The 19,256-nt window shown below is 35.0% G+C and overlaps 1 protein-coding gene across 6 annotated transcripts in view; it reads left to right on the top strand.

The window, feature by feature from the left end:
- The first annotated feature begins 14,636 nt into the window (after positions 1-14,636).
- Positions 14,637-19,256, top strand: part of htt (huntingtin) — a 41,145-nt gene continuing 36,525 nt past the window's right edge. For all 6 annotated transcript variants that reach the window (XM_052545468.1, XM_052545466.1, XM_052545469.1 and 3 more), the window contains exons 1-6: positions 14,637-15,033; positions 16,602-16,685; positions 17,511-17,631; positions 17,724-17,783; positions 18,221-18,300; positions 18,434-18,572. In XM_052545468.1, the coding sequence (XP_052401428.1) occupies positions 14,936-15,033; positions 16,602-16,685; positions 17,511-17,631; positions 17,724-17,783; positions 18,221-18,300; positions 18,434-18,572 (582 nt within the window). In that variant the 5' untranslated portion in view covers positions 14,637-14,935. The remainder of the gene's footprint in view (positions 15,034-16,601; positions 16,686-17,510; positions 17,632-17,723; positions 17,784-18,220; positions 18,301-18,433; positions 18,573-19,256) is intronic.

The following is a 19,256-nucleotide window of genomic DNA, read 5'->3' as shown; positions in this document are numbered from 1 at the left end:
TGTGAAAGGAGTAGTATGTCTGAACTGACATCATTCTTAAAACAGTAAGGTTCCAGATCTGAGAAGATCCTGAAAAGCACATCCAATAGACACTTTATTAGCCCATAAGCCCATGGGAGGACTTTTAAATAGCAGGGAAGCAACCTTACAATGACAAAAAAACAGTCACAAAGTACCTACTCAAAAGATTAATTTTGAGAACCTTTTTTAACCCTATGGTACATTTCACATTTTTAATTTAGGAGGAGGCTTATACCTCAGGTTATGAAACCTTGCTCAGGTATGAAACCAGCTTTTAGATTCATACAGCACTATAAATGTCACACATTTTCAGTTCTACTTCCATAAATTTATACTCAAGGTCAAAATATATGTTACTGCACCACGGTTTTCTACTCAAATATTGCACCATAATATAATTTTGCAGATACAGACATTCTTATAAGAACACATTAATGTTATGGATAAAAAAGTTATAGACATTACACACATATGCAAACACAGTATGTATGAGCATGGGTACATTACCTCAGAAAACGGATGAAATAAAGTCAAAGTTTCTGTTGGCTTGTCGTCAATCCACACAAATAAATTGACAAGAGGCAGAGTTATCTCTCATATTTTACTGGCCATCCTGATTTGTTATATTCTAAATGTATTTTTTTTTTATGCTCATCTGAAATCAATAGTCATTTATACATATCTTTTTCACTGATTCTGATTCCACTGATCACTATGATTTTTGTACTAATTTCACCACTCAAAGCTTAGAAAACTAATAAAATGCAAGTAAGATACTGAGAGATTTAATGATTATTCTATCATTAAATATACTTTATTATAAATATTTTTTTTTAAACGAAGGTTTAAAAGATTAAAAGATTAAAAATGTGTGACAAATACCTGCTAGAGTAATTTGATGACTTGTATGTTGCTGACTGACGTTTTATGTTTACCCCAGAAGAGTAAATGAGAGACATCTCATATTGTCAACATTATACAGTACTATTATTATTATTGCTATTTTGTGTTTTACTATACTTATTTGAATAGAATTGCACAGATTTGACAAAATAACTTTTCATTATTTTTACCCTGTAATTATCAAAATGTCATTATATCATGAATTAAATTAATAAATAAGTTTTGAGTTTTATGATTCAGTAATTTGTTACCATGAGACTCATGACTGGATCAATGTGTAGTTGAGTGAAGTTTATTTAGGGAGTTTATTTTTTATTTTTGTCATCTTTGGCTTGCTTACTTGGGATTCTAAGTTTCTATTTTATTTTCAAAGCTGCATTGGAAGAATATTTACATCGCTATAAAATATATAAATACAGGAAAGTGCACACCTTACCCCATTCTTCTTTAGTATGTATAAATCATAATTTGACTCTCAAACTAGAACAAATGTGAATAATGATTATTATTAGAAAGAATATTTGACAATCTGTAAAAATGTCAGTGCATGATAACCATGTTTATGACAACACACCATGATTTTCTATTTAAATATTGCACCAAGATTTGCTTGAATGATATGCTGCAGCAATTATGGACATTCATGAGCACACATTAATGACATGAAAAAAAAAACACAGGGACAATCCTATGCCGGAACAATATTTGAGCACACGGACATTTCTAGTTCTCTATACAGATGAAATAAAGAGAGGCAGTTTTGGTGGCTCATCACTGGTGGGAGAAATAAATGAAACAATTCTGTTGTATATTTAGAATGATCTGTCCTCAGTCCAGGTATGACATTAATAATTCAAATACATATTGCAGACAATATTTGGTCATTTTGTGTTTGGTTTTGTTTGTGCGCGGCAGTCGTCCGTGAGGGGCTGTCGCGCTGTTTTGTGTTTATTTTGAGTTTTCATTTAAATGTTTGCCGGTTCGCACCTCTTTCCTCCCGTGATTATGAAGTTTTTATAGTGTTACAGTCACATTTTATGCTGTTGCAAATACCAGCATTCATAAACAAATATTAACACATGACATGAGCTAAAAAAAGAAAAAGAAAACAGGAAGAAACTGATGCAAACACAATATGAGCACAAGCACATTTGTAGTTCATGAACGGATGAAAGGCAGGTTTGGTGGCTTGGTGCTGCTAGGATCAAATTAAATATATTTTTTTTATTATTTTGCATGCTGTTTCTTCAATCCAGGTGTGATATTCGTTTAATTTTAATCAACACAAAAGTGCTTTGTGTATATTTGAACTAACTTTGCTTACAAAATACATCAAATCATACAATGAATGAAACTGACTAACTTCATTTCTGTTTTTCGTAGCTCTGAACTATGGAAGCATATGGGTAGCATTATTCAATTTGGGATGTAATATGCAAAATGACAATGCAATATGTAAAATGGCAATGCATTTCTGTATTTACATTTACATTTTCCAATACATTTGTGCAACGTTTGGTGCAAAATGAAAATGAAAATTAAATTACATAATTTTCATTTGCCATTTACTACACCAGTTTCAATATGTAAAATGAATATTAATTTTAACGCTTTATAAGTTGCAAAATTAAAATTAAAATGTGTTACAGAAATGATTAGATATGTCTAACATGTTAAAGCAAAAACTGTGGCAAAATGATCATTTAAATGCTATTTTTCTTAATTGCATTAACACTCACAGTCAAGACACTTACGATTGCATTTTCATTCAGTGTCCCGCAATGAATGTAGCAAAACTCAATGTGCACATTGAAAATGCATTCCGAGCCGATCACGTGTCCCCGTCCTCGCGCCACGTCAATCATTGTGTGAACAAGGCGGGGCTTACAGAAGTTCAGAGACTCAAATCTCAAGAAGAGGATTCAAGTGAGAGAACATGGACAAGACAGTTGGTCCGTGTATGTTTTGATCATTTCGGTTTATGGCTTCAATATTTCATTCGGACTTGTGGGCGGAGCTGAAACGCTGCTTTCATCTGATTGGTCGAATCGGATCGGTTTTCATCTGACAGCCTTCAACTCGGTCTTGTCATTCTTTCAGGCAAAATAAGAGTCAGTGCGAGTGAAGCACTGTAATGTCTGAAACCACCGCTCACTGTTAATTAGCATAATATTTGAATCAGATGTAGCTGGGCACATAATTCGTGCTGCTGAGACCTGCAAATTATTTCTAGGTTGTAGTATTGTATGAATATTGTCCCACTGATAAATACAGTGCAAATAGTTCTGTCCCTTTGGATAACAGTGAAGTGGAAATTAAAATCAATAATAGACTGAACAGTTCCATGTCTGTAACATTTACCACTCTCATCTTTTAAGTCATAAGGCACTAGGTATGTGTGTGTGTGTGTGTGTGTGTGTGTGTGTGTGTGTGTGTGTGTGTGTGAGACATTAATAAATAATTGTAAAAATTAATTAAGTTAAATTTCTAAATAAAAATAGTAAAATTAGCTCTATGCTGCTCAGTGCTCCTGTAGCCTACCCCAGAGCGCCCTCTCGTGGCTGTAGACGGTAATGTTTTCTCTTGGTCTTGAATAAATGTGACATATAGTCCAGTGCGACTTATATATGTTTTTTTCCTCGTCATGACGTATTTTTGGACTGATGCAACTTATACCGAAAAATACAGTTAACATTATTATTATTATTTATTATGAGAGTAATTGACACAGACTAGAACTTTAATGTTTCACCCAATTCAGCTCATATCTTTAGACTCGTCCGACTCGTGTTGCTTGTATAACTGGCCAGACTTACCTTCCCAAAAAATCCTATTTAATTTTATTTCATAAATTTAACTATATTTATTTCCACTTTACTGTTATCCAAAGGGACAGAACTATTTGCACTGTTTTTATCAGTGGGACAATATTCATACAATACTACAACCTAGAAATAATTTGCAGGTCTCAGCAGCACGAATTATGTGCCCAGCTACATCTGATTCAAATATTATGCTAATTAACAGTGAGCGTAGTTTCAGACATTACAGTGCTTCACTCGCACTGACTCTTATTCTGTCTGAAAGAATGAAAAGACCGAGCTGAAGGCTGTCAGATGAAAACCGATCCGATTCGACCAATCAGATGAAAGCAGCGTTTCAGCTCCGCCCACAAGTGCGAATGAAATATTGAAGCCATAAACCGAAATGATCAAAACATACACGGACCAACTGTCTTGTCCATCTTGTCTCACTTGAATCCGCTCCTTGAGATTTGAGTCTCTGACCTTCTGTAAGCCTTGTTCACACAATGATTGACGTGGCGCGAGGGCGGGGACACGTGATCGGCTCGGAATGCATTTTCAATGTGCACATTGAATTTTGCTACATTCATTGCGGGACACCGAATGAAAATGCAATCGTAAGTGTCTTGACTGTGAGTGTTAATGCATTTAAGAAAAATAGCATTTAAATGATCATTTTGCCACAGTTTTTGCTTTAACATGTTAGACATATCTAATCATTTCTGTAATACATTTTCATTTTAATTTTGCAACTTATAAAGCGTTAAAATTAATATTCATTTTACATATTAAAACTGGTGTAGTAAATGGCAAATGAAAATTATGTAATTTAATTTTCATTTTCATTTTGCACCAAACGTTGCACAAATGTATTGGAAAATGTAAATGTAAATACAGAAATGCATTGCCATTTTACATATTGCATTGTCATTTTGCATATTACATCCCAAATTGAATAATGCTACCCATATGCTTCCATACTGAACAATTTGTACAATTTATCCTTGAAAATAGACAATTCAAGCTCCATACTCAATGAGGACTGTCAGGGACATTTTGGCTCTTTCTTCACTATTGTCATTACAACATTATTCATTATCGTGGGAACACCGATCCATTGTTGGTCTCTTTGGGTAGTTCTTCATGAGAACATCAAACCCAGCTTGGTGTTTCCACTGCACATCACTGTCCTAGAGCTGCTTTATTGTTTTCTTTGCTTAATAAATGTAATTATTAACACATATTTCTATTTAACGGCCTATAAATTGGCTCTCTTTCTCACTGGTCTCTGCTGGACTTTCAGACCTCTCCTCCAGATCTTCATGTGCTTGGAACATTATCTGGCAGTGATTCACCCAGTAACATTCCTCAGATACAAGGGCATCCAGTACAGGATTGCACTGGCAACAGTAGCTTGGGTAACTGCCGTCGCCACAGGCTTGAGACTCATTTTCATTGAAGTACCATTTTTTCCAGATCATGTAATGTTTTTGATTTTTTGCATTGCAGTGATAATAATATCATTTTGCTGTGTATCTGTCCTTTGTGCTTTGAAACGTCCAGGACCTGGTGATCGAAAAAATTTAGAAATGCCCAAGAAAGACAGACACAGTAAAACCGACAGAGGCAGAGCCATTGAGAACAAACAGAAAAAAAAGGCATTTCGAATCATTTTTCATATTTTAGTGTCTATCCTGATTTGTTATTTACCTCTAGTTATAGCCTATTTTATTTGCATATCTAAAATCGACCAGCATTTATATTCCTGTGATATTTTTCCATTGATTCTGTCCGTCGCTATGATTGTTTTATTAATTTCAGCACTATTCAGGATGTATAATGATGGCCATCTGAAACACAGAATGTGCTTTTCAAAACTTAGAGAACTTGTAAAAGAGAAATAAGAAACCATATAACTTCTTCTTTTCTCTAAAATGTTTGAATTTTCATGTACTGTATATAATGTGCGTATTATAAAATGTTTGAATTTTCATGTACTGTGTATAATGTGCGTATTATAAAATGTTTGAATTTTCATGTACTGTATATAATGTGCGTATTATAAAATGTTTGAATTTTCATGTACTGTATATAATGTGCGTATTATAAAATGTTTGAATTTTCATGTACTGTATATAATGTGCGTATTATGGACTATACTTTTGTGACAGTGATTTTTTTTATCTTTAAACTAAAAGGCAGTTTTGTTTGTTCTAAAGCTGTTACTGACTTGGAACATTTTTTTTCTAAAAGTGTTGATGCAAAGTGCAACAAATGAATGCAAGACTAAATATTACAGACTAAAGATAATACTAAGAGACTTGACAACACAATTTTCAGAATCATCTCTCATATTTTAGTGTCTATCCTGTGTACTTGCCTTTAGTAGTAACTTATTTCGTACGCATATCTAATATCAGTGAACCTTCTTATATATGTGAAGCTGTTCCACTGATTCTGTGAGTCAGATTGTACAGTGAAGACCATCTGAAACACATAATCTGCTTTTCAAATGTTTTCAGATGAAAGGAGTATTGCATTTATTAGAGATGTGACATTAGTACATAGGAGTCAAAAATTGATTTCATTTATATGTGACTTGTGCAAATAGAAATTAAGATTACATTTATTACATAGCAAGATATTGCCACTATAATACAGCACTATCATTTTTATTATGTGTGTTGTGATTATTTGGATATATCAGATGCTTTGAGAAATACATTTACCCTTGTTTTTATTTTTATATTTTGGGGTGGGGAATATATTCATAGTTTTCACAAGGCAATTAATTCACACATGCACACAAAGTTTTGGGCTCAAAAAACTGAAACAATGTGTCGTTTAAACAGATTTTTAAGAGGCATATGAAATTAATGATCAAGATTTTTAATGAAATATTAATGTAAGGAACCATTAAAATATCAAATTTTATCATTACAGTGTTTTATCACTACAGTGTTCTTGTAAAATTGTCCATGAAGAGATCGTTTATGATATGTAAAAACTAAAAACAAATAATCAAAATGTCTGTCTATAGTACAGGTGTAGTACAGGTGTTTCTATAAACACGAATACTGATTTTTTAATTCAAATATTGCATCAATTTGTTTGCACGATCCCACAAATAAGCTGTTCAAAAAAGAAAAGAAAAAAAACATTATATGATTAACAACATGCTGATGCTATGAGCTAAAACATCAGAGACAATTCTATGCAAACATAACATGAGTAGACACTTTTCTTGAAAATACCATCAGTTGCTAACAGGTCAGACCATTTCCATTGGCTACATCCCTCTTTTTTGATTTGTGTCTGTGTGTGTGGGTGTTTTAAACCTCTGAGTGTGTGTGTATATTTGAATAAGATTATTTATCACTCAGGTTGGACTTCTTTTCAGTCTTGAAAGCCATAACATTTATCCCCATTATTTATTTTCACCACATTGCAAATTGTCTCGTAACTTTATAAAACAAACAACTATAAAATAAATAAAGATAGAACTAAATCTATTTGACTTTATGTGAACTTAGCAACTGTAATGCATGCCAGCACATTATGATATTATATTCAGATATTATATCATGATTTGCATAGAGCATCCTATGACATGGAAAACACAGGTGTACATATGTGAAGCAAACTGGGAGTAGACAAACACACACACACACACACACACACACACACACACACACACATTTAGAATTCACTACTGACAGATGAAACATGGAGGATGAGGTGCAGTTTTAGTGTGATTTTTTTACACAGTTTGAATCAAAGGCACTTTTAGTTGCTTTTAATTCTTGGGATCAAAAACAGTTCTTCAGTATATTTTGCATAACGTAACATCAAGCCAGGTATGACATTTCTTTGAGTTTAATTCATCCGTTAGGTTCACGGATTACATTAATAGTGGCAAACTGGATCCAGAAACACATTTTTCTATGCCTCACTACTAAATAAAATGCTTTTAAAATTTGGTTTTAAAGGTTTCAGTAGTATAAAATATAAAATTTCTAATGAAAATGTTACTTTGCCAGCACACTGACCCATTTCTGTTTTTCCCAGGATGTGCAATTCATCCATCAAAAATACAACTTTCATATTTGATGATTCAGTTGACTTCTTCTGCATGTGTGAGGGACATTTTGGCCTTATTGTCACTTTTTTAACTTCATCACTGTGCTTCATTGTGGGAACACCGATCCATTGCTGGTCTCTCTGGGTGTTTCTCCATCGGAACCTTAAATCCAACATGGTGTTTCCTCTGAACATCACTATACTGGAGCTGATTTTTTGCATTCAATGCGTTATAGACATACTTTTGATCAGATTTCCTTCTGTGGAGGGTGACCGCTTAGGTAATGTTCTCATTGGTTTTAGTTGGACTGTCAGACCTCTTCTCCAGATCTGCATGTGCATTGAACAATATCTGGCAGTGATTCATCCAGTCACATTCCTGAGATACAAGGGCATCCAGTACAGGATTGCATTGGTAGCAGCAGCTTGGCTGATTGCTTTTGGCAACGGCTTGAGGTTCATTTTAAGTGGGGTGAACTATTTTAAGGATCACATATTCTTTTTAGTTTTCTGCATTGCGGTGATAATAACTTCTTTTTGCAGTGCCTCTGTCCTTCATGCCCTAAAACGTCCGGGACCAGGAGATCGCAAGAACATAGAGATGGCAGAGAAAGACAGACACAATAAAACTGAGAGAGGCAGAGCTGTTGAGAACCAGCCGAAAAGGAAGGCCTTCAGAACAATTTCTCATATTTTAGCATCCATTCTGATTTGTTACATCCCTCTGGTTGTAATCTACTTTATGAATATAGCTAAAATCAGTAGGTATGTATATTTATGTGAAGTTGTTCCACTAACTCTATCCTTCACTATAACTGCTGTATTATTTTCGCCATTAGTCAGGATGTATAGCGAAGGCCACCTGAAGCACATAATGTGCTTTTTAAAGAACAAATAAAAGGAAAACAAGACAAAGTGAAACAACTTAGATCTTTAAAGATGATTCGATTTTAGATTTCTTATAAGAGATGAGACATTAGCTAGGACAGAATAGTAATGGAGATATTTTATTTAATCATTTGCATGAGACTGATTTCAAAGTGTACAACATTTAATAATACAGTATGTTGAAAATTTAACCATACGCTATACTTTTATTATTATGTTGCATGGCTGTTTCTGAGCATTATGTTGTATGTTAAACCTTGACTGTAAGCCACATCTTTCCATTGCTTCCTTAAATGTGTACTCAATGATGACAGAAAACCCTTTGTGCCAGTGCTTCCATGTCACAAATAATTTCATCAAAACAGACCGTGCTTTGTGAGCCCCTGGTGGCTCGAAGGCTTTAAGCATGCCACGCATTTTACAAATAGTCCAGGAGCATTTGGTTATTTGTGTAAAATATCCAGTGTTTTGACAAAATAATTTACCCATGTTGTTGCCAACTGACGATATGTTAAATCTCTTTGTTGTTTATTCATGTAACATTTAACATAGCCAACTGCAAATAGTTAAAGAGTTTATGAAAGTTTGGAAATAAATGTCTTTTTTTTCACCAGTCTGGGAACTTTTTTGTTGTCTACCATACCCTGCCAACTTCCAGCAAACAACTATGAACAATGCAAATAATATAACTATATGTGAGACATGTGTTTACAAAACACGATTTTATAATGTTGAACCAGCTATAAACTTCAGTAAATTATGAAACAAATTATTTTTTATTTAAAATAATAAATACTTGTGTAAGTAAATTAGTTTTTCAATGTTTTTGTAAAATACTACTAAAAATATTTGTCTGAACATGTTTTCAGGCCAGAAGTCCTGGGTGATTTCAAAAACACAATCTATGCTTACCTTCACATTCTCAGTGTTTGAGATTCACAACCACATTTACTTATAGGTGTGAGTCTCAAAATGCTGTTCACACAGCAGTTTACATTATATAAAGGCTCGAACCAAGGCTAGCAGCCTACCATATTTTTGGCAAAGCCTTACCTTATGATGTCCTTACTGCCTTCCTGGGCCTTGAACGTGGTAGTAACCTTGCTGTCAATGCAGGATCAGAAAGCTCTCAGATTTCGTCAAAAATATAATTATTTGTGTTGCCAATACAAACAAAGGTCTTACAGATTTGTAATGACATAAGGTTGAGTAATTAATGACAGAATTTCCATTGTTGGGTGAACTCTCCCTTTAAAGTATGTTTTGTAAAATAGTGTCAAAATAGTGTAATTTTTTTCATGTCCAAAATGACATTGAGGTGTGTGCAGTTTTGGACATCGCCATCTTTTATATTAACTTCAGTCACTGTCCTTATGGTTATAGGTGATAGTTAGAAACTACGGGTTGACTAATTACACATTCATACAGACCTCTATATCAGGGATCTCCAAACCTGCTCCTGGAGAGCTACCATCCTAAAGATTTCAGTTCCAACCTTGCTCCAACACACCTGCCTGTAGTTATCAAGAAACTCTGAAAATCTTAATTAGCTGGTTCAGGTGTGTTTGATGGGGTTGGACCTGAAGCTCTCCAGGAACAGGGTCGGAGACCCCTTCTCTATATTGCAAGCTGCTGTGTAAACAGGACACTTTCGAGACTCACACCTGTAAGTAATTGTGGTTGTCAATCCCAAACACTGACTGTGTGGACCTATACTGTATGCAAACAAAACAAGAGTGAGCACAGGTATATTTATAGTTCCCTATGAACAGATGAAGCAAAGTGAATGAGGTACATTTGGTGGCTTGTTGCTGCTGGCATCAGATGTAACAGTTCTTACTTTGCAAGCTTTACCATCAATCCAGGTATGACAATCCCTTTAATCAAGTTATTGTATTTATGAGTAAAATTACAAACAGTACAAGATTTATTATCAAAGAAGTAAATCCCTCTGTCCAGTGTTACTACATTATATCAAGTGCTGATCATTTAAATTGACATCTGCTGCTCATAAAACTTTATGACAAACTCGTTATTTTCTGTTTCCCCAGTTCTATAAAACCATGTGCAATTCTTCATTCATAATCAACAGTTCAGCCTTATTTATCGTTGAGGATGTAAGTTGGTTCTGCAGGTGTAGGGAACATTTTGGCCTTGTTGTCTTTGTTTCCACTTCAGTACTGTGTTTCATCGTGGGAACGCCGTTCCATTGCTTGTCTCTCTGCGTGTTTCTCCAAGGGAACTTTAAACCAAACATGGTGTTTCCTCTGAACATCATTATACTGGAGCTGATTTTTTGCCTCCAGTGCATTGCAGACTTCATCGATTTCAAATATTCAACAACAGTGAGCTACAACTTCTCTAACTTTCTCATTGGTCTCAGCTGGACTTTTAGACCTCTTATCCAGATGTGCATGTGCATTGAACAATATTTGGCAGTGATTCATCCAGTCACATTCCTGAGATTTAAGGCCATCCAGTACAGGATTGCATCGGCGGCAGCAGCATGGCTAATTGCACTGGGCAACAGCTTGAGGCTTGTTTCTATGAAGATGAACTTTTTTCGAGATCATGTATACTTTGTAGTCTTTTGCATTGCGGTGACAGCAACCTCTTTTTGCTCTGTCTCTGTCCTTTGTGCCCTGGTGCGTCCAGGACCAGGAGATCGAAATAATGTAGAAATGACAGAAAAAGACAGAAGCAACAAAACTGAGAGAGGCAGAGTTGTTGAGAACCAGCAAAAGAGGAAGGCCTTCAGAATCATCTCTAATATTTTAGTGTCAATCCTAGTTTGTTATTTTCCTCTAGTTGTGACTTATTTCATATGCATAGCTGATATAGTCAATACACAAATATTTTTATGTGAAGTTGTCCCACATATTATGTCCATCACTGTAATAACTGTATTCATTTCACCACTATTCAGGATGTATAGTGAAGGCCATCTGAAACACATCATGTGCTTTTCAAAGCTCAGGGGGTATTTACTCAACAATGTTTTCAACTAAAAATTGAAAACTTTTCATGTGTTTCGGAAATTCATTTACACAAGAACAGCGTCTTGGATGGCTGAAGTACAAGTTTATGAAAAAGCTATCATTAACATATCAAACTAAATTGTGACATCGTGTGCATACATTAGATATTTATGTGTGCACAGACACATAGTGTCTTCGTGACATCGCCAAATACTGGCCTGGCATGCAAAATACAGCATTTTTAGTTGTTTTCAATATTTTCAGTTGTTTCTCTATGTGTGCTCAGATCAAAAAATTTGTCTTTTGTGCATTTTAATAAAATAACTTGTTGCAACAAGACTTGCCCTTGTTCAGTTTCATTTGATAAGTATTTGTAATTCTTATGCATATGATTAATTAAAACAAACACAAACTATAAACCCATAGAGGCTTGAATTTAGATTTACTTTGAACAGTTTTAATGAAAGCAGCCAACAGATATGTCAATAACAATACAAGTCAATAGCTGAAATGAATGGCACATTTTACTATAAACACTGTATTATTTTTTCCCCATTGAATTAGTGAGGCTTCTTTGCAAATCTTAGCATTTTATTTTAAAGTGACCTTCTGACATGTTGCTTTCAGATGTTCACCTGGCGAAACACCTGGCAAAAACATGCAAAACTCTTTTGCTACTCAAAATTAAAACATGCCTGTCTACAATAACATTCTCCAAGGTCAGAATTTTCCATTCAAATAATGCACCAAAATTTGTTTGGACCATTGCATATATTTTTGAAACTAACACTTATAAACGGACATTAATGGCATGAGCTAAAACAATAGGAGCAGTCCTCTTATACTTTCTGAAAACATATGAAACATTTTGCATGAGGTACTTTCCGTTGTTTCTGTAACCCTTATTTTTATTTTAAGAGGAAAATTCATGGCATTTGTCCCATAAAGAGAGAGTGTATTTCTGAGTTTTACAAAAAATAAAATAAAATAAATGTAACCAAATTTTATTTGTTATTTCAACTAATTCAAGTCTCAAATTTAACAAAGGCAAAAGGGGACATGTGAAGTTGGCCTGGAGTTGACCATGGTCATTTAAATATATACTCACTAAAACTCAAATGGTTCACTTTCCAGCATATAGATTTATACTGTGACTTTAAGGATGACTTACCCTTTTACTATTACATGCCTTCCACTATCATCTGTACTTCTCTGGACTCCTGTCTTCCCTTGTGTTTCTCCTCCTTATTCACCTTATGTTTGTGACTGTTCATGTTGTTCTTACTGTACTGACTCTAACATTAAAATAGGTGCTTAAGATGTACTTATTCAATGTACTTTTGAAATCATCAGTTTTTGCATAGAGATCAAATCACAGGCCTTTTGGGATTATTGCATTTTAAAATATAATTTTATATAATTGTTCAAATGAATCTTTTAATAATAATAGTTAATAGCATTTTTTTTCATATGTTTAAGGCCCTGCCAATTGCATATAACTAACTAGATGTCTAAATTTTGCATAATTTATTTGCTTATAAATTAATATTCATAAGCACATGCCAGTGACATAAGTTAAAAACTGTGACAATATGCAAACAAAATAGGAGTGGACAGGTATATTTATAGTTCTATGCAAAGGGATGAAACAGGGTGGATGGAGCACTTTTGGTACTTTTTCACAGCTGGAAACACTGGAAACTATTTTTTTTTGTCTGGCTATTATATAACATGATTTCTGCAGACTTGTTCATAACATGCAATATAATTTTGTCCATCTGAGTGTGAACCATTTCTTTACATATGGGCTGCAACAGGAATTCATATCTGATTTCGAAATTAATGTTTGAATGGCCTCTCTGAAAATGTTACAGAGGGAGTGTGGAAATGGGTGGACAACACTGAAGTAATCAAAGAGTGAGATCAGATTTTTACATACACATATATATATTATTATGTTATTATAACAACATTACATTATGTTGAGCCAATTTTTTTTTTTTAATGTCGAAACTCAGCGTTTACAGTTTGTTCTAATTAAAACTTTTATGTTCAGGTACTGGGCAACAGGAGAACCTAATAGTGGATCTGAAGAATGTGTAGAGATTGTAACTGGCCGACCAAACCAAGAAAACTGGAACGACTTGTCATGTCAAGTCAAAAAACAATACATTTGTGAACATGAATATTAAATGCTAATTTTTTAAGCCATGGAAGCATAGAGTATTATTCTAATGCCTTTTCCCACTCTTTTTGACATAATTAAACAATCCTTAGACAAATGTAATATATCTGCAAGTCATGCGAGATATTTTATACTGTTATATGCTAAATTACTATGCCTCTTCTTAATTAACTGAGGCAACATTCACAAACACATTTATTTCAAATTATTTTTACATTTGTGTATGTGATTTCTGTGTGATTTACTTTTTATTCCCGAATAAAGAAGTATTCACACAGGAAATTATAACATCACACCTGCTAAATTACACATTAGATTACACATGATCTCTATATTATATTTTTAACCCTCATTCAGACTCATTAGTCTGCTGTCTAGCTCTTCTATGGACAGATTGCAGTTTTCAAAGTTGGTGGATAATTGCAAACATGTGTTGTACATCAGCCTATTTTTTATGCTTTACGTCCCAAAAAAAAAAAAAAAAAAAAAAATCTTTATTTTTCTTTTCAAACTTTTTCATGAAAAGATAAATAGACAAAGACACAACTTAAAAAAAGTGTGTCAAATTTGTTCATTTTCCATATTACATACATTTTGCATACAGCAGTGATTGAAGTCAAGTCAGATCCAACATTAGGAATTGATCTGGCGATATCTTGTATTGGAATTAAAATCATGTCACCCAAACACGCTAGAGATATAAACGTGTCGTCGTAAAAATATTTTATTATGAGAAAGAGGACTTTAATTTTGACAGGAGTTCTATTAACCCGGAAATACAGCAGAACCGTGGCTACCTTAACCCTGCTTTAAGATGGCTTTCAGAACTGGATATGTTTTCAACTACCTTCTGATTATTTGGTTTGAATATCGGTCATAATCGGATGTTGAGTGGAAATTAGATCGGATTTGAGGGGGTTTTGGCCACTGTAAGCGGTATCCGGCCTCGACGACAGCTTCAGTTTCCCTTCGGCGTTCTGCACAACAGCAGAGCTTTCAGACTGGCAGTGCTGTTGAGTTTGTAAATATTACCAGCTCTCCAGTCAGGCTCCATCCAGACCAGTGCTTCTGATAACATGGCCACCATGGAGAAGCTGATGAAAGCGTTCGAGTCGCTCAAATCATTCCAGCAGCAGCAAGGCCCGCTGTCGGCCGAGGAGCTCGTCCAGAAACAGTGAGTGCTGAGCTTCTTCTTTATCATCATCATCATCTTGAGGCTGCTGACATCACCCGAGACAGTCGCTATAGTAACTGTCATCAGATGCAGGAGGACTGTGTGTTTTCTAGTATAAAGCTGGTGGTTGTTGTTGTTGTTGTTGTTGTTGTCTGGGGCTTAAATCACTTGACGCTTAACACATTAGACAGTCTCGTTTGATTCAGGGTCAGTTTCGAGATAAAACAGTCTAGAAAACCATGGAGAACGCTGTTGCGTATAAAGAAAGCAAGAAATCGCTAATAATGAATAATTCTTGATCGCTGCAACAAAACACATACTGGGAAATGTTTGTGTGTAAATTAAGTAGCTATTTTCTGAGAATCTGTTCATCTCCCGATTTTAACACTTCGTTACAAAACGTTTTTTTTCTTCCATGAATGCATCAGAGGCAAAAAAATATGTCAGAAATGTATTATCCACACTGACAGATTAACTCAAGGCAGGTTTCGGCTTCATGTATTAAATCGTCACCATGCACAGTCATACTGAAAATCTTGCGAAATCACCAAGTTTTGTCTGTTGCATACTTATTATATGCAAAAGCCATTTTATTTACTGGTGCTTTTTATGAGCTGAATATGTATTTCAGTTCTTGTGAAGTGTTCATTATAATGTGATATAATTTTAATAAAAGAGAAAAGTAAATAAAGATATTCTAGTGATCATAACTGATTTATTTCGATATATATAGAATAAATGCACTGTAAAAAATAAGTACCTGTAAATAAATAGGTTACAGACATTGAAGCGATTTCCTCATTAGACACCAGAATCATTTGAATAGTTGACTTTACATTCGATCAGCACTGAGCAATTCATGAAAAGTAATAAATTAATGTTCTGTTAATGAGACAGACTGACATTATTCTGGATTAAGAAAAAAAGAAAGTGCACCGTGGAGCTTCTGTCTCTAAAACCTAACTTGTATGTGTAAAAACTCCTGGCAATAAATCTGATTATGATTCTAAAATGTCCCAAAATTAACTGTTTGGTACTATTTTGGATGTTAAGGGACCTATCTGCCAAGCCTCTTATAAGTGATCATGCGTAAGCCACTGTAATAGATGACCTATTACATATTTAGTTTTTCAAGGATGAACGCTCCACTGCTGAAGTCGTTGGGTTGTGTTAAAATAAATCCAGATTTGTTGTAGATCACCACGAGTGAACACTGAACAGTGATGTTACATGTGCTGTGGTCCAGAAGAACAGCTTTATTGTTGCACTGTTAGCAAGATTACATTCACCTAATGGATTTAGGTAATCAGTATTGGAAAATAAACAGTATCTGGCTGACTACTGTGGCCCAGCTTAATATACTCACTGACTTTACAGATTAATGTCAGATTTACAACTCAGTTGCTTCTATTTCTAATCATGTTGAGCTGCATACGAGTTGTATATTTATGAAGAAAATATCTGCTAGAGATGTTATTCATGTGTTTAATCAAATGTTATTAAATTCATGATAAATTCATTGATGTTTGTTTTCATGGCATTTCCAGTGATATTGTGTTTTCTTACAGAAAAAAAGACCTTGCTACAACCAAAAAGGACCGAGTGACTCATTGCCTGACGATATGTGAAAACATCGTGGCACAGTCGCTGAGGTATGCAATGGTCAATGGACGGACACATCATATTAAGGATAATCAGATTTGGTCACGTCTTATGAGTCATTGACAAAAGCTTGTTGACGCTGAGGCTAGGCTGGCGTTTTCACCCTTACAATGCAAATTTAGTGAGGGTATTCATGATGAAACATCCTGAATTATTACAAGTGGCTTAGCTAATATTAATGCAAGTGCCAGCACGCTTGCAATTCTCAAAGTCCAGTTCTCTTAGCTTGATTACATTTGAATACAAAAAATAAATCTGTTTGGAACAACAATGGCAGTAAACTTTTAAAAAGCTTGTGCAGATGTTTTTGATTGGAACAGCCCATTTCCTACTGTTTTGGCTTTACTGGCCTTGCTGTGCTCATCCTAATGCTAAACAGCTCAGTCTGAAGCTGATGCATCAGACTCAAGGGGATTCCTTCTTTGCTTAACTTTTGAAATCCACAACCTTGTTTTTCAGTTAGCATTTACTTTTTTGGCCAGTAGTATACTTGCTAGATTGCTCAACAGCTTCACAACAACAGAACGGCATTCTTTTGGAGCTGTTAGTGTTTAAGGTGATTTTGCTGATATTAACAGCTGGATTTAAAGAGGAACAGACCACACCCAGATGTGAAGTCTCCTTATTTTCTGTTATAATCTGAGTGAGTGGCAAAGTCACATTGCCTTTATTGGGACATAATACACATAATGCAAATATTCTATCTGGGCCGCTGTTAATTTGAAAGTTTTAGCCTGCATTTTTGTTTGCAGAATACTAGTATTTTTGTCACCACTGTGCTTGTAATGTATGTCCTTTCACTGTAACTTTTTCAGGACATCTCCAGAGTTCCAGAAACTTCTCGGAATTGCGATGGAAATGTTCTTGTTGTGCAGCGACGACAAGGAGTCTGACGTCAGGATGGTGGCAGATGAGTGCCTCAACAAAATCATCAAAGTAAGTCATGTACAGTTTATATGTCTCATATATATTAATTGGGAGACTAATGATGGTTACAATGGTAATATATTGTGATATAACGTCTGCAGGCGTTGATGGATTCCAACTTGCCCAGGCTGCAGCTGGAACTGTACAAAGAGATTAAAAAGGTGAACCAGATTGCATTATCTTTGAGTGATTTGGATGTATTTTCACGAGTAACAAATATGTATATATATATATATATATATATATATATATATGTGTGTATGTGTGTGTGTGTGTGTGTGTGTGTGTGTGTGTGGATATGTGAGAGAGAGAGAGAGAGAGAGAGAGAGAGAGAGAGTTCAGTAATGAAATATTGGACTTGAGCACAAGGAATATATTGTCTGATTGGTTATATTTCTGTAGTGGTTATAAGAGTTACATTTTTTTGCAAATAGACAGTTGGTATGCGATTCATTTTGTTTTGCTCTTGGTGCAAACAATGGTTTATTAATGGTTTTCTCTAGGGGAGAGTGTTTTTGGATATGGCCTAGTGTATAGTTTTGGTAGGTACAGCGGTCTTGTTTTCACTTATAAAGCACTACTCTGTCTGTTTTCACAGAACGCTGCCTCTCGGAGCCTGCGGGCAGCCTTGTGGAGGTTTGCTGAGCTTGCTCACCTAGTGCGTCCTCAGAAATGCAGGTATGCTTATTGAATTAAAGTCAGTTACTTCTATTGGTCTGCTCAGGAATAAATGAAACTGATATTGGGTTAGTGATTACAAAAATGAAAATCATGCTACAGTTAGTTAACATGCATGATTTTTTTTTCTCAGGCCGTATCTTGTGAATCTGCTGCCATGTCTGACACGGATCACTAAACGTCAGGAGGAGACTGTGCAGGAAACTCTTTCTTCTTCAATTCCTAAAATCATGGCTGCCCTGGGACACTTTGCCAATGATGGAGAGATCAAGGTAATAACTGCAGTCTGTGAGTTCAGACCTACAAAGAAAGAGATTTAAGACAGATTAAAAAACTCAAAAGAAACCACTATAAACAGTGTTTTAAGGTTTGACTGAATGTTTGACACACTTTGATGAATCACATCACCTGATTTTCAGGTGAAATAATTTGACTCAAATGTCACACCAGCACAATATTAATTCTGTGATTTGGCACCTCAGTGCAGGATATCCCACACTGTTATCTTCCCTCACTGTCTGAAGCCCTGAATGCGCAGTGGTGACATCATCTTCTCAGTATGGAATGTGACTCAGACTGGATTTAATTATCCATGAGCCTCCTCTCCCTCACATCAGTAGGAGACGAAGAGACTGTTCCCTTGCCAAGAACACATTTACATTTAAAGACAGGAGATTTGTCAGTTTAGTGTTGATTTCTTATGTTTAAATCCAGCTAAAGTCATTAATACACGTTTCACATGCAAGGTCAAGTGAAGGTCCTTGGAAGGACAAGAGACAAAGACGAATCTAATTGTGTAGCCATGTAAACACTTCAGGAGTGCTTAATCAGCTAACAGTTTAAAGATTATATAGATTACACAGCCTTTCAAAAGTCTGGGGTCTGTAAAATTGTTGTATGTTTTTGAAAGAAGTCTCTTATGCTCAACAATACTGCATTTATAAAACAGTAACACT

Source organism: Carassius gibelio, chromosome B1 (assembly GCF_023724105.1).
Source record: "Carassius gibelio isolate Cgi1373 ecotype wild population from Czech Republic chromosome B1, carGib1.2-hapl.c, whole genome shotgun sequence".
Classification (NCBI taxonomy): domain Eukaryota; kingdom Metazoa; phylum Chordata; class Actinopteri; order Cypriniformes; family Cyprinidae; genus Carassius; species Carassius gibelio.
Note: the sequence above shows the minus strand (reverse complement) of the source record. Positions and strands in the feature narration are given on the sequence as shown.